The 16,914-nt window shown below is 48.6% G+C and overlaps 1 protein-coding gene across 3 annotated transcripts in view; it reads left to right on the forward strand.

The window, feature by feature from the left end:
* Window positions 1-16,914, forward strand: part of SYNE3 (spectrin repeat containing nuclear envelope family member 3) — a 79,693-nt gene that overhangs the window by 19,355 nt on the left and 43,424 nt on the right. For 2 of the 3 annotated variants that reach the window (XM_075614436.1, XM_075614438.1), the window contains exons 2-4: window positions 6,361-6,521; window positions 14,510-14,682; window positions 15,553-15,862. In XM_075614436.1, the coding sequence (XP_075470551.1) occupies window positions 6,378-6,521; window positions 14,510-14,682; window positions 15,553-15,862 (627 nt within the window). In that variant the 5' untranslated portion in view covers window positions 6,361-6,377. Of the gene's footprint in view, window positions 1-1,874; window positions 2,009-6,360; window positions 6,522-14,509; window positions 14,683-15,552; window positions 15,863-16,914 lie in introns of those variants that run through there. The other variant, XM_075614437.1, reaches the window with a different exon arrangement.

Consider the following 16,914-nt stretch of genomic DNA (forward strand, 5'->3'; position numbering starts at 1 on the left):
CTTGGGCCAATATTTACTCGCCCGGGGGTTAAATCCACTCACCCGGGGCGAGCAAATGTATAGGTTTGTCGAACACTGTATATATATATATATATATATATATATATAAGAAATGACAAGGCACAATATGCAACCCTTGTGTTACCTTACATTGTAGCTCTGGGGCTGGTAATTTTACACCATGTATTATTATATCTGTAATCGTTCCACGTAACATGTTCTTTGATTACTTTTTCTTTTCACTGCAGTTTCACCTCTTAAGTGAAGAAATGAATCATTCCAAGAGTATGTTTGTATTGCATACAGAAAACAAAGCAGTGGCAATGCACATCCAGTATTACAAATGATTCCCTTCCGCACTTACACACGCGTCTTCTACTCATACAGTATGGGTCATTTCCTTTCATCTTTTGCAGGAACATGTTGCTCAGCCGCCCGTGTTTTGCTCAGAAGATGGAAGTGAATACCACATACTTATGAGAAGAAAACACATATATAAGTGAACTAAATCATTTCTAAATGTTAGATTGGGGTGTCTTGGTTTACTGCTGTATATTGGAGGTAACTTTCCCAGTAACGCCCCAGTTTTATCCATATATAATACTATGGGACTGGGGTTTCAGCTTGCTAACATTGTGTATGTCTAATTGTTTATTGAATACAGAACAGAAGTTATATAACTTTCAAAGCATTGTAAGGACAAGCGTTTTACGTAATGCATCTTATAATCGTCAGCACATCAAGGTGTATTCGCCCATCCTCATATATTCCTTGTTTGTTTACTTATTCTAACCGTATCATCACATAATAATCTTCTTCTTACACCTTCATTCTGCACTTTCTAGTAAATCAACATCGCAAGCAGTTAAAGATCCGGGCAGCTCCATGACTAAGATTTGCCCTAATTCTGGGGTTGCTGATCAGTATACTGTATGTGTTCTCTGTGTAATCAGACCATGCCTAAGGATGGGTGCACCTTACATACCTGCCTGCTCTGCCTGTTTACCTGTAGGAATGTTGATGCATGGGAGTGTTACTGATTCATTGGGTTAAATGTGACCAAAATAAAGTGCAACCCTCCCATTTATAAATAGTTTCATTTCAATATAATGCAGATGTTCTAGCTGTGGTATGAACAGAGAATAATGGTGACTAACCAAAGGAAACGGCAAATGTGCAGGCATCACTGAGTCACAGGAAACAGCTCTGTGTGCTGATTTCCGTGTGTGTGTGTGTGTGTGTGTGTGTGTGTGTGTGTGTGTGTGTGTGTGTGTGTGTGTGTGTGTGTGTGTTGTGTGTGTGTGTGTGTAGCTCTGTGTAGCTCTGTGGGCTGATTTCCGTGTGTGTGTGTGTGTGTGTTGTGTGTGTGTGTGTGTGTGTGTGTGTAGCTCTGTGTGCTGATTTCCGTGTGTGTGTGTGTGCCACAGAGAGACGAGCCCTATAACGGCTACCAGCCCTGGCACTTAACCTCGTTGGATGGTGAAACTGCATTGGTTATGAGGCTAACCTCATAATATATTTCATTATACCCCTCTCCTAAAACAGCCCCCCTGCCCAGCCACCCCTTCTAATTCCCAGTACGTTGAGAAATATGCAACTAGAAACAAAAGGCAAAAGCTGAGGTTGTTATAAATATATGTTGTGCAAAGTAACTGGCTCTGTTTTTGAGTTCAGCTGACATCAGGCGCCAACGAGTACTAGAGGGGGTGTTCCTCCCGTACCCTACTGCATATTTGGCAGAATAGCCGCAGACAGAACCAGCTCAGGATATAACGTTCACTCAAAACACTTCTTGGAAACACAATTGGAGCCAATGAATTGGCAACTCTCCTTTACAGCCCTCGGACTGCGGGAGGGACAGCTACACATTGCTCTGCAGCACGTTGCTAGCACATCTGGAAGTGAAGAGGTTAACCTCCCTGGCCCACATGAGACCCGTCAGGCTTACTAACTGGGAGCGCAGGAAAGACTCCGCAGAACTTCGATGAGGGAACTGGCAGCAACTGGGGTATTCCCCTAAACACTTTCTGTTACTTAAATTGTGTTTTGATTTGAATTCAAATGAAGAAGCGGTTCATGCGCAATCTCATTCCTCAAATACAATGCACAGTCAGAACTAATCCTAACCCGGGCACAGAACTAATCCTAACCCGGGCGCAGAACTAATCCTAACCCGGGCACAGAACTAATCCTAACCCGGACACAGAACTAATCCTAACCCGGGCGCAGAACTAATCCTAACCCGAGTGTCAGAACTAATCCTAACCCGGGCACAGAACTAATCCTAACCCGGGCGCAGAACTAATCCTAACCCGAGTGTCAGAACTAATCCTAACCCGGGCGCAGAGCTAATCCTAACCCGAGTGTCAGAACTAATCCTAACCCAGGCGTCAGAACTAATCCTAACCCGGGCGCAGAACTAATCCTAACCCGGGCGTCAGAACCAATCCTAACCTGGGCGTCAGAACTAATCCTAACCCGGGCACAGAACCAATCCTAACCCGGGCACAGAACTAATCCTAACCCGGGCATCAGAACTAATCCTAACCCGGGCACAGAACTAATCCTAACCCGGGCGTCAGAACTAATCCTAACCCTGGCGCAGAACTAATCCTAACCCAGGCGTCAGAACTAATCCTAACCCGGGCGCAGAACTAATCCTAACCCGGGCGTCAGAACTAATCCTAACCCAGTCGTCAGAACTAATCCTAACCCGGGCACAGAACTAATCATAACCCAGACACAGAACTAATCCTAACCCGGGCGTCAGAACCAATCCTAACCCATAACCCGGGCGTCAGAACTAATCCTAACCCGGGCGTCAGAACTAATCCTAACCCTGGCGCAGAACTAATCCTAACCCGGGCACAGAACTAACCCTAACCCGGGCGTCAGAACTAACCCTAACCCGGGCGTCAGAACTAATCCTAACCCGGGTGTCAGAACTAATCCTAACCCGGGCGCAGAACTAATCCTAACCCGGGCGTCAGAACTAATCCTAACCCGGTCGTCAGAACTAATCCTAACCCGGGCACAGAACTAATCATAACCCAGGCGCAGAACTAATCCTAACCCGGGCGTCAGAACTAATCCTAACCCGGTCGTCAGAACTAATCCTAACCCGGGCACAGAACTAATCATAACCCAGACACAGAACTAATCCTAACCCGGGCGTCAGAACCAATCCTAACCCATAACCCGGGCGTCAGAACTAACCCTAACCCGGGCGTCAGAACCAATCCTAACCCGTGCGCAGAACTAATCCTAACCCGGGCGCAGAACTAATCCTAACCCGGGCGTCAGAACTAATCCTAACCCGTTCGTCAGAACTAATCCTAACCCGGGCACAGAACTAATCATAACCCAGGCGCAGAACTAATCCTAACCCGGGCGTCAGAACTAATCCTAACCCGGGCGTCAGAACTAATCCTAACCCGGGCGCAGAACTAATCCTAACCCGGGCACAGAACTAACCCTAACCCGGGCGTCAGAACTAACCCTAACCTGGGCGTCAGAACTAACCCTAACCTGGGCGTCAGAACTAATTCTAACCCGGGCGCAGAACTAATCCTAACCCGGGCGTCAGAACTAATCCTAACCCGGGCACAGAACTAATCATAACCCAGACACAGAACTAATCCTAACCCGGGCGTCAGAACCAATCCTAACCCATAACCCGGGCGTCAGAACTAACCCTAACCCGGGCGTCAGAACCAATCCTAACCCGTGCGCAGAACTAATCCTAACCCGGGAGTCAGAACCAATCCTAACCCGGGCACAGAACTAACCCTAACCCGGGAGTCAGAACCAATCCTAACCCGGGCACAGAACTAACCCTAACCCGTGCGTCAGAACTAACCCTAACCTGGGCGTCAGAACTAATCCTAACCCGGGTGTCAGAACTAATTCTAACCCGGGCGCAGAACTAATCCTAACCCGGTCGTCAGAACTAATCCTAACCCGGGCACAGAACTAATCATAACCCAGACACAGAACTAATCCTAACCCGGGCGTCAGAACCAATCCTAACCCATAACCCGGGCGTCAGAACTAACCCTAACCCGGGCGTCAGAACCAATCCTAACCCGTGCGCAGAACTAATCCTAACCCGGGAGTCAGAACCAATCCTAACCCGGGCACAGAACTAACCCTAACCCGGGAGTCAGAACCAATCCTAACCCGGGCACAGAACTAACCCTAACCCGTGCGTCAGAACTAATCCTAACCCGGGTGTCAGAACTAATCCTAACCCGGGCGCAGAACTAATCCTAACCCGGGAGTCAGAACTAATCCTAACCCGGGCACAGAACTAATCCTAACCCGGGAGTCAGAACTAATCCTAACCCGGGCGTCAGAACTAATCCTAACCCGGTCGTCAGAACTAATCCTAACCCGGGCACAGAATTAATCATAACCCAGGCGCAGAACTAATCCTAACCCGGGCGTCAGAACTAATCCTAACCCGGTCGTCAGAACTAATCCTAACCCGGGCACAGAACTAATCATAACCCAGACACAGAACTAATCCTAACCCGGGCGTCAGAACCAATCCTAACCCATAACCCGGGCGTCAGAACTAACCCTAACCCGGGCGTCAGAACCAATCCTAACCCGTGCGCAGAACTAATCCTAACCCGGGCGCAGAACTAATCCTAACCCGGGCGTCAGAACTAATCCTAACCCGGTCGTCAGAACTAATCCTAACCCGGGCACAGAACTAATCATAACCCAGGCGCAGAACTAATCCTAACCCGGGCGTCAGAACTAATCCTAACCCGGGCGTCAGAACTAATCCTAACCCGGGCGTCAGAACTAATCCTAACCCGGGCGCAGAACTAATCCTAACCCGGGCACAGAACTAACCCTAACCCGGGCGTCAGAACTAACCCTAACCTGGGCGTCAGAACTAATTCTAACCCGGGCGCAGAACTAATCCTAACCCGGGCGTCAGAACTAATCCTAACCCGGTCGTCAGAACTAATCCTAACCCGGGCACAGAACTAATCATAACCCAGACACAGAACTAATCCTAACCCGGGCGTCAGAACCAATCCTAACCCATAACCCGGGCGTCAGAACTAACCCTAACCCGGGCGTCAGAACCAATCCTAACCCGTGCGCAGAACTAATCCTAACCTGGGAGTCAGAACCAATCCTAACCCGGGCACAGAACTAACCCTAACCCGGGCGCAGAACTAATACTAACCCGGGCGCAGAACTAATCCTAATCCTAACCCGGGAGTCAGAACCAATCCTAACCCGGGCACAGAACTAACCCTAACCCGGGCGTCAGAACTAACCCTAACCCGGGCACAGAACTAATCCTAACCCGGGCACAGAACTAATCATAACCCAGACACAGAACTAATCCTAACCCGGGCGTCAGAACTAATCCTAACCCGGGAGTCAGAACCAACCCTAACCCTAACCCGGGCGTCAGCACTAATCCTAACCCAGACACAGAACTAATCCTAACCCGGGCGTCAGAACTAATCCTAACCCGGGCGCAGAACCAATCCTAACCCTAACCCGGGCGTCAGAACCAATCCTAACCCTAACCCGGGCGTCAGAACTAATCCTAATCCGGGCGCAGAACCAATCCTAACCCTAACCCGGGAGTCAGAACCAATCCTAACCCGGGCGCAGAACCAATCCTAACCCTAACCCGGGCGTCAGAACTAATCCTAACCCGGGAGTCAGAACCAATCCTAACCCTAACCCGGGCACAGAACTAATCCTAACCCGGGCACAGAACTAATCCTAACCCGGGCGTCAGAACCAATCCTAGCCCTAACCCGGGCGTCAGAACTAATCATAACCCGGGCGCAGAACCAATCCTAACCCGGGCGTCAGAACTAATCCTAACCCGGCACAGAACTAATCGTAACCCGGGCACAGAACTAATCCTAACCCGGCACAGAACTAATCCTAACCCGGCACAGAACTAATCGTAACCCGGGCGTCAGAACTAATCCTAACCCGGCACAGAACCAATCCTAACCCGGGCACAGAACTAATCCTAACCTCTTCAATACTGAACAGATTTGATGTTTGTTCCCTCTAACGATAAAGAGATTAACCCTTAGACCCAGAGAGTCTAGCAATGCAGAGCAATAGGTTACAGGGCACCTCCGCGGGAGTCACGGCCAGAACTGAAGGGTTACATTTGGATAATAGCAGAAATATGAATTTCAACATTTATAGTAATTATCCCTCTTATTAAAAGCGGTGTATTGAAGTCATTCCAAATGAGCTGAAGTAGAAAGTGGGTTTATAATGTAGACAATGTGGGTTTCTGTTTTTCACGTACAATGTCCTTTTATTCAGATAATGACCGTTTCATCTTTCTATATCTTTTAGCTTCTTCTTCTCACACGATGGCCGAGCTGTCTCAGGATGAGTTTGAAACCTGTGTGGAGACTGCTGAGGCCTGGATCCGAGCTATCCACGAACGGCTGAAAATTAACGACAACACCCAGGGTCCCAGATCTGCCCTGGAATGCAGACTCCGAGAGACCGAGGTGAGACCCCGCAGAGGTCCTCGGACGCGCATAGTGCTTATTCGTCCCTTCACGGGGTAACGCGCAAGAACTGGCCTTAATTCTTCTTCAGGTTAATGGGAGTGGACACCCTGCTCAGGTGTGTTACCCTGTATTGGGGTTTGATGGATCTGGGGGTCGGAGCACTTTGTTTTAAATCAGGGTCTCAAACGTTCCCATTTGCAGATTACATCAGTGTTGATAACTGTGCGGAATAAAAGCGTGCTCGTACTGTAGTCATCTTCATCCATATATTTTACAAATAGCTGCAAAGTTATTATTTTTATTACTATTATTGAATCCCTTCCTGCCGCACAAATCGAACCAGCGGGTTTCATTTCCTGAGCTTTTTTTATTTTTATTTATAGACATTTTTTACAGAAATTATAAAAAAAACAAAACAATTTTACTGCGTGTGGTTTGTGCAGCTTTGGGATTGTTGCATTTTTTGCTTCCTTATTTATATACAGAACACTTTACAACAGCCGGGTGCATTGTGTACACCGTGATACTTTGTTACTGTGCTGTACAGACAGCCGGGTGCATTGTGTACACGTGATACTTTGTTACTGTGCTGTACTGACAGCCGGGTGCATTGTGTACACCGTGATACTTTGTTACTGTGCTGTACAGAAAGATAAAATAGCCCTAAACAATAGTGCTGATTGGGCACTGGGAAGATTAGGGAACATGTAGGAGGCGAGTGCAGAGGTACGACTAGGGGACATATATTGGGGACAATAAACCTTAGCTTTTATTCAAACAATACAGCTTTTAGGCAGCTCACAGAATAAACAAACAGCCTATCCCCCTGTAAGGGCTAACTCACTCTCGTGGTCTCTATCTGCGGGCTGGGAGGATACACCCCTTGTCCACCTATCCCTGTGTAAGGACTGACTCACCCATCCCAGTCCCTATCTGCATGGCCGGGAGGATAGGCCTCTTACCCACCTATTCCTGTTAAGGACTGATTCACACTTCATAGTCCCTCTCTGCAGGGCTGGGACCCCCTGCAGCATAAGTAGGAGGCTTTTCTCCCTGTCTGATCAGCTTCACACCTCCCATGTGCTAGAGACCCCCTGCAGTGTAAGGCTAAGGCCGCGCTGCCGCACACCACGCGCCCGCACTGCAGACAGGCGGCACGTGGAGAGGCACTTGGGGCTTTTTCCGGTCCAAAGGGATCATTTTTGCGAGTGGGGGGCGGAGGGGCGTGGCCAAACGGGTCGGGGGGGGGGGCGGCCATGATGGGGGGGCGCGGCCATGACGTGAGGGGGTGGGAACGCCCCTCAGCCGTTCAGCCCAGCAACTGTTCAGCCCCTCAGCCACTCAACTGTTCAGCCCCTCAGCCCCTCAACTGTTCAGCCCCTCAACTGTTCAGCCCCTCAGCTGTTTAGCCCCTCAACTCCTCAGCCGCTCACACACACAGACAGGCACTCATGCACTCAGGCACACACATACACACACACAGACAGGCACTCATGCACTCAGGCACACACATACACACACACAGACAGGCACTCACGCACTCAGGCACACACATACACACACACAGACAGGCACTCACGCACTCAGGCACACACATACACACACACAGACAGGCACTCACGCACTCAGGCACACACATACACACACACAGACAGGCACTCATGCACTCAGGCACACACATACACACACACAGACAGGCACTCACGCACTCAGGCACACACATACACACACACAGACAGGCACTCACGCACTCAGGCACACACATACACACACACAGACAGGCACTCATGCACTCAGGCACACACATACACACACACAGACAGGCACTCACGCACTCAGGCACACACATACACACACACAGACAGGCACTCACGCACTCAGGCACACACATACACACACACAGACAGGCACTCACGCACTCAGGCACACACATACACACACACAGACAGGCACTCATGCACTCAGGCACACACATACACACACACAGACAGGCACTCATGCACTCAGGCACACACATACACACACACAGACAGGCACTCATGCACTCAGGCACACACATACACACACACAGACAGGCACTCACGCACTCAGGCACACACATACACACACACAGACAGGCACTCATGCACTCAGGCACACACATACACACACACAGACAGGCACTCATGCACTCAGGCACACACATACACACACACAGACAGGCACTCATGCACTCAGGCACATACATACACACACACAGACAGGCACTCACGCACTCAGGCACACACATACACACACACAGACAGGCACTCACGCACTCAGGCACACACATACACACACACAGACAGGCACTCATGCACTCAGGCACACACATACACACACACAGACAGGCACTCACGCACTCACAAATAAACACGGTGGGTGGTTTGGGGTGAATCGGAGCAGGGGGGGAATCGGAAGGGGAACCCCCCCCAAAAGGAGAGAATCTGTGGGAGGGAGCAGGGGGGACTTCCTTGGTGCTGCAGAGTTTATTTAAAATCGCTGCTTTCCCTCCACACTCTCCTCCCCGCTCCCCGAAGCCTCCCCTCCTCATTGGCTCACAGCCACACCACGTGACGCGTCGACGCTTGGGATTACAATTCTCTTGAATCCCCTGGCGGCTGACGCGTCACAGCGTGTAGTGAGCTGTGCAGTGAGGGGGGACCGGGACCGGCTCGGGAGGATTCCCCTGCTGGTGGGGTACGCTCGTGCGGCCGCCCACACCGCCGGGTGCAGCGGGTCCCAGCGGGTCCCAGCCCTAAGCAGGAACCTTTCTCCCTGTCTGATCAGCACCCACCTCCCCTGTGCTAGAGACCCCCTGCAGTGTAAGCAGGAACCCTTCTCCCTGGCTGATCAGCACCCACCTCCCCTGTGCTAGAGACCCCCTGCAGTGTAAGCAGGAACCTTTCTACCTGACTGATGAGCACACATCTCCCCTGTGCTAGAGACCCCCTGCAGTGTAAGCAGGAACTTTTCTCCCTGACTGATGAGCCAGGTGGAGACTGACTAATTGTCTGTAGCTGCAATTACCAGCTCCCTGCTGGACTCATCAGCCAGGTACAGGCTTCCTATTTAGAGTATTTAGACAGGGGTTAAGGCGCTGTCACATACCTCCCCCATTTGTGGGTCGTTCTGGTTAGCCACGGCTGAAGCCCATCCCTCTACTCTCGAGATATACCTGTGGCTCGAATGAGATTGGTTGGAGGGAGAGAACCCCCAGTGACGCTGGGATTGCAGCCCTTTCTCCAGGTAACCAGTGTCTCTTACAGAAGGAGCTTGAAATCAGCGCGCTTTAGTCGCTCCAGGATGACTTCTCCCAAGCACAGGCTTTCTATGATGTGCTTAGCTTCCTCACTTCCGCAGAGGACTCTGCGCTCGAGGTCCTCTTTCCATTTTACCACGTCTTCTTTTAACCGCTACGCCACGAGTTTTTCCATGCGTCAGGCGATATTTTCTTCCCTGAGACTAGGGTGACCACCTGCATCGGGTTCAGTATCAATGATCGCGGGTGGTTCAACCTGGGTGGAGTTTTTTTCCACTCTGATTGACCCCCGTGGATCTCTGTTTTGTGGTCGATGGACTTATCGTCTTGGGCCTTGGGACGTATTACTTTTTCTACGCTGACCGATTCATCAATGTGTGTGGAAATCCCAAGTGATGTCTGGCGGGCTATCTCTGCTATAGTAGCACTGTTTTGAATCTCCTTCAGTTCCAGGGGACCCCGGTCTACAGCTATGATGATGCTCGTCTCCAATCAGGAAGCGGACCCGCAGGGCTGAGGTAGGGATGCAGAATAACCGACCAGAGCCCAGGGACAAAGTCCTGTTAGAGTATCCAAAGCCGGTAAGCAGGCAGCAGGTCAGGGCTGGCAGCAGTGTTGCAAAGTCCAGGAGGCAGGCAAAAAGTTAGGGCAGGCAGAAGGCAGAGATGTCGGGGTCACAGTCCGGGGTCAGCACCAGGGCAATCCAATCAGGCAAAAGGGTGAAGAGTGACAGCGTAGACAAACAGAAGCTGCAAAACTTAGGACTTTGCTTGGTGACTCCCACCAGGAACTGCAGCCTTATATAGCAGGCGGCCAGTAACCAAAATGGCCAAACTGGCCACAAAGGGCAGGCAAGCTGGAAAACACGAACTGCAGCAAAAGCCGGCACGGATCGGCAGAATCCTTACAACAGCTTTCTCATCCATCACGGGCATATCCACAACAAGTACGACCCCCTTATCCGTAGAGAGCGCATTTGTGTTTGGTTAAGGATACTTCCATTCCAGTACATCCATTTGCTTGTAGTTCTCCTCACACCCAACCGTTACCTCCCTTTTTTGTAGTTAGCAAACCTGTAGTCATGTGCCTTCTTGCAAAGACGAGATAGCTAGTGTTACATCTTTAGGGGCGTGATCACAGATACAGTTCTGTCTCATTCTAGCCAAAGGCTGAATCCTATTTTCATTGTGAGAAATCTGTATTGGACCATGGGGGCACGGTAACAGGACTGGATTTGTATTGTGCTTCTCAGTCATAATCCTGTTCTTCTTTCCTACATTTTGTGGAAAGCCGATTGTAGTACTGAGATGGCATTACGGGTGCGCTTATAGCAACTCACAGCTTGCTTGGTTGTGACGTAGGACCTATATCTGGATTGAATCACACAAGCAGCTTCCTTCATTTTCCTGTAGCATCTTTGTTGCAGACACTTCCTAACATTTGACTGGAATAAAATGACGCATTGCTTCAAATGTTCATCATTCTTTCTTTGTCGTTGCATTCTTCATATTGACTGGAGAAGACAGGCTGCTTTATTCTGGGGACACAGCTGACGAGTTTTCGTTCCTCTGTAGGCAGCCATTATGATGAGCACCCTCAAGACCTCCTCGTAGACCTCCTTCCATTTGCACACTTCATAGTTGAGACTCCAGGTCTCCTGGCGTGAGACTTTTAGCTCTAGGTTGAGGACGTGAAACTCCTTCTGAGAGACTTCAAGATCCATACTAAGACTATCTTTTTGAGAGACTTCCAGCTCCGACCCTAGACTCTGAAACTCTTTTTTAGAGCTTTCCAGTTCTGTGTGGAGATCGCTGATCTCCTGGTATGAGGCATCCATCACTATGCAGAGAGTATGAACCTCGCTCTGAGATATGTCCAACTCTGTGCAGAGACTGTTGACCACCTGGCGAGAGAAAAACCAGCTCTATATTGAGAGTATGGACCTCTTTCTGGAAGATCTCCCGCTCGGTACCTAGACTGAGAAACTCTTTGTGGGAGACTTCCAGCTCGGCATGGAGACCGTGGATCTCTATCCGAGAGACTTCAAGCTCTGTATTGAGGCTTTCAAACTCCTCTTAGAGAGCTCCCAAGCTCTGTACCAAGACTGAGAAACGTCTTCTGTGATAGTCCAAGCTCTTCACTGAGACAGAGGGCCTTCTTTTGAGCCTCCTCCTGCTTCTGCTTCCCGTCAGCAATAACTTCGTCAGAGCAGCTCTGTTTCTTGACCATGGCGGTAATAAAAGCGTCATTTTCAGCTCAGTCGTCATGTCTTCGAAGTTACTGTGTAAGCGATTCTCCGTGTTCATCACAGTCCCACAGTCAAAGGCAAGTGTGAGCAGACCACTCTGTAGCTCAGCGTTAGCTTCTATCTCCTTTACCAATCATTCATGGAGGAGATTACCGTCATGTCTGGTAGTTTGCAAAGCTGGTCAAGGATTGTAACTTATTTGTTCCAGCTTTGCTTCCCTGGTGTGGTTTGTTGAGAGTTTCTCCCTATCAGAACCAGAGAGACACTTTTTCGGGGTACACAACCTCTGCCTTGGGCCCTTTGGTGATTCTGCCATTCCCGGGACAAATCTTCCATTCACTCTAGGCTGCAGGACATCTCAGCCCCCTTATGATGTCACCGGGTCATCTGTGGACGTGTCTACAACTTGCATGGTAAGCTGAGAACCTCTTTTCTTTTTCCGCCTTTTTGCTTTGGACGACTCCGTCCCATCAGGGATACTGGGGTCGCCTTCTTTGTTTGAAACTTGAGCAGTTTCACTGCATCCACCATGCTTTTCTTGCAGTTGCCGTAGCTGGTGCAAATATTCGGCGTTCAGCTGGTCCTGTTCTTGATGCTACCAATCATATTCAATCTTAAAGACCGCTCTTTCCGGTCAGTTCAGGCAGCTCCCATCATCCTAGGCGTGTCTTGTGGGTGCACCGCGTTTCTAGGCCCACATAAGAGACATCCTCCTCCTCATCAGTATCCTCGTAGAACCGGAAGGGACACTCTTCAGTGTGGCTGGCTTCATTTCAGGAACCCCACATTTTGCACTCCATTTTGGCGGTATCCGGTGCATTCTTTCCCCTGACCTCGTGAGGCGCTATTCAAGTGATTTTCTCTGTATATGCTAGAACCCCAGCTGATAGTCCTACACGTGGGCAGACCACTTGCAGACTTCGTAGCTCTCCCAGGCGTCTCTGTAGACGTTTAATTTTTCTACCATTGTGGGTACATGAATTTGTAAGCTCCCGTAGTGAGTGACAGCTGTACCCCTCAAGCTGTCAGCACACACTCGGGGGCAGTTTGGGGCCTTATTAAGCTTGTGTTCCCTCCCTGCGAGCTCAGGACACTATACTGCATGGGGTCGGTCACAGTGTTTTGTTAGTGTTAACCTGATGAGTCGGCAGTAAGATTTATTAATTAGGGGTTCATGGGACAAATATTTGCTAGCAAGGGTGCACAGTGTAGTAACGGTTGGTAACCTCCAGCATAGAGTCGTGTGTGTCCTGTAACAATGTTTTCTCACACATTGACATATTTAGAATGTTTCATTGTTGTTTTGTTTTGTAAAGAGCATCGCTGTGCGTGTTCATAGCCGCTGCTGTAGGGAGATGCAGTGTTTGCTTTGACATTCTCCGCATTCTTTTGAAGTGCCACATAGAAGTTATCATGAGGAACCTGCATGTTCGTGCTCAAAAAACAACTTTTTTATGAGGGAAAAAAAGGAGTCCTGGCATTTTCTGTGCTCTTATACGATCATCACATGGGGATAGTTTCTCGGAGTTTCCCGCAGATTTATCAGGGTAAAAGCAGGGGTATTTGGTTTCCTTGTATCTGGTGCAGATTGATCAGGGTAAATGCAGGGGTATTTGGTTTCCTTGTATCTGGTGCAGATTTATCAGGGTAAAAGCAGGGGTATTTGGTTTCCTTGTATCTGGTGCAGATTGATCAGGGTAAAAGCAGGGGTATTTGGTTTCCTTGATGTATCTGGTGCAGATTTTTACACCGGTTTCGCAGTTGGGAGACTGTAAGAAATAGTCCCACCGGTACAGCGACTTTCACACCGTGTTCAGATAAAGTTGCAGAAGAACCCTGTAGGATTGTTCAGTAACATGACATTGAAATGTGACAAGGTCACTGCTTTCACACTAGCCACACTAAATCATGATGTGATCCAAGCAAACATTTAAACGTCATGTAAAGCGTTCAGCGATTAGCGCATTTCCTCACACCCATGTAATGAGCTCTGTTGCAATATGTCGGGATATATTATAATATTCTATGTGATGATTTGAGTTATACTCTGTTTTCAGAATCTCCCTATAGTATTCCATTCCTGAGATACTACGCATCAAAAAACATGATCCAAGGGTGGAATAAAGTGACTGCCATTAATATCGCGAAAGCAAATCCAAGCAGAAGTATTCCTAACTCCATACACTTTAGGATTTGCTGGAATTACAACAGGACAGCCTCACAATGGGAATTTCGTAGGGGATGTTGCATTATGGGAAATGCAGATGTCAGGAACTTTCACCTTCAGTGATTCTCTCAATTTATGTGTTTCTAGGGAATTTATTCCAACAGTATAAGTGATCAGATATTTTACAAGTGTCTGCTCTGGAGGTTACCGCAGTGATGGAAACCATGTTCCCATTGTCTGGGTATCCTGGTCCACCCCATTCACCATGTAACATGCTGTTTTGTGAACAGAAAATCTTCTCACTGGAGCCTGAAGGGAAGTTATTGATGGACATGGTCCTGGCAAAGGCCGAATCTCTGCTCAGTGAGAGCAGCGATGAGGAGAAGCACGAGATCCACAGCAAGCTGAAAAACATGAAGGCCAAGTTTGAAGAAACCACTACGTATATGACTCACTGCCACAGGTAGGAAACGCTCTCCTCTGACAGGACACACTCAGTTATCTGCCTGTCTGTTTACAAGTCAGGGTGGTCCCATGGGCGGGTAAAGCTAATGAAACTAAGGGTAACATTCTAATGAAGGGGGAGATTCATCTTAAAATATGTTTCATACAATGTACATTGTATGTAAATTTTATATAACTGGAGAAGAACAGGAACTCCAATATTGTGATTTTTATTATTCGAAATTTCGGCTCCCAACTGAGCCTTTTTCAAGAGCCTTTCTCCGTTGGGAGGTGAAATGTTGAGTAATAACAATCACCCTTTCTTTAACATTCGAGTGCCTGTCCTTCCCTTCTCCTGTATGCTACTATATATGGACGGTATGCATGTAATCTACACTACAAGAAGGGAGTGACCTGCTATCTGACTTTGTGTATGTGTGTATATATATATATATATATATATATATATATATATATATATATATATATATATATATATATACTGTATTCACCTACAAATGCAGCCCACTATCGATAAAATATCTATATAGATATATATATTTCTTCGAACAATAAAGCAAAATAAAGTGTAAAAATGAATGCTATACATATTTACTTGAAATCCAGAGGCCAATATCATGCATTTTGGATACTATGTGTGTTAGGGAAAGACTGCAGCATGCTGAGATTCCTCTCTAGTTAACCTGGGGTTCTGAGGAAACCCTGCACCCCATGTTTTTCCATCGGTACATTTGGTACAGTGCCCCCAAATCTTGCCCAGCTGAGTCCTAGGCTCAGATGTAGCTGCCATGTGCACAGGGACCTTTCCGTGAGGCTGAGAAGGTCGGGATAGGTCTGTGAAGGTCACCTCTGGGTTTGTCTCCCTCAGTCGCATCGAGTGGGTTTGGCTGCACTGGAGCGAGTATCTGAAAGCCCGGGATGATTTCACTCTGTGGGCCCACAACATGAAGCTGACCCTGGAACCAGACGTGGAGCTCCAGTTGGGCCTGAGAGAGAAGCGCTGGCAGCACGAGCAGGTCCAGGTTCTGCTGAGTGATGTGAGAAACCAGGCCCGGCTGATGGACAGGCTGCTAGAGGAAGCCGCCTCCTTGTACAACAGGATTGGAGACCCCAGCGTGGACGAGGAGGTTCAGAATGAGATGCTGGCCGAGTACAAGCAAATAAAGAAGAAAGCACAGGTCTGAGGTCCCTCTTATACAGGGAGAATGATCTGTTACATGGCGCTGGCTCTGTACACTGGTCAGAGAGTAGTACAGGACAGGTACTTTATGTATGTGCCCCTGAGATTGTATGATCTGATTTTAGTATCTAAATCACAGAGATAAACTGACCTGAGAGGTCATGCAGAGGTAGAATTGGCTCACACTATATCCCACTTCAAAGGCCAGCACAGCTGCATCTCCTCCTCCTGTTGTAATATGAACCTTCAGCCTTTATTTATAATATATCATTTAACAATCTCCGCACTTTAGGGCAAGCAGGAGTTGTGAGATGCTGCCTGAAAAGAAAGAGATGTAGAGGAGACCCACAGAATATATAGGACGAGGTGTAGAGGAGACCCACGGAATATATAGGACGAGGTTTAGGAGAGGCCCACGAAATATATAGGACGAGGTGTAGAGGAGACCCACGGAATATATAGGACGAGGTGTAGGGGAGGCCCACAGAATATATAGGACGAGGTGTAGAGGAGACCCACGGAATATATAGGACGAGGTGTAGGGGAGGCCCACGGAATATATAGGACGAGGTGTAGGGGAGGCCCACGGAATATATAGGACGAGGTTTAGGGGAGGCCCACGGAATATATAGGACGAGGTGTAGAGGAGACCTACGGAATATATAGGACGAGGTGTAGGGGAGGCCCACGGAATATATAGGACGAGGTGCAGAGGAGACCCATGGAATATATAGGACGAGGTGTAGAGGAGACCCACGGAATATACAGGACGATGTGTAGAGGAGACCCACGGAATATATAGGACGAGGTGTAGAGGAGACCCACGGAATATATAGGACGATGTGTAGAGGAGACCCACGGAATATATAGGACGAGGTGTAGAGGAAGCAAACGGATCACACATTATATCACACATATTATCGCACATTATCACCATCTGGACCGTTTGTGTAATATTGCCTTAGCCAAAGCCTTGGTCACAATGCTGTATACATCCTTTCCCAAGCCCCTGAGGATGACATTGCTACCCTGTATTTGCATCCTTGCAGG

Source organism: Ascaphus truei, chromosome 9 (genome assembly GCF_040206685.1).
Source record: "Ascaphus truei isolate aAscTru1 chromosome 9, aAscTru1.hap1, whole genome shotgun sequence".
Classification (NCBI taxonomy): Eukaryota; Metazoa; Chordata; class Amphibia; order Anura; family Ascaphidae; genus Ascaphus; species Ascaphus truei.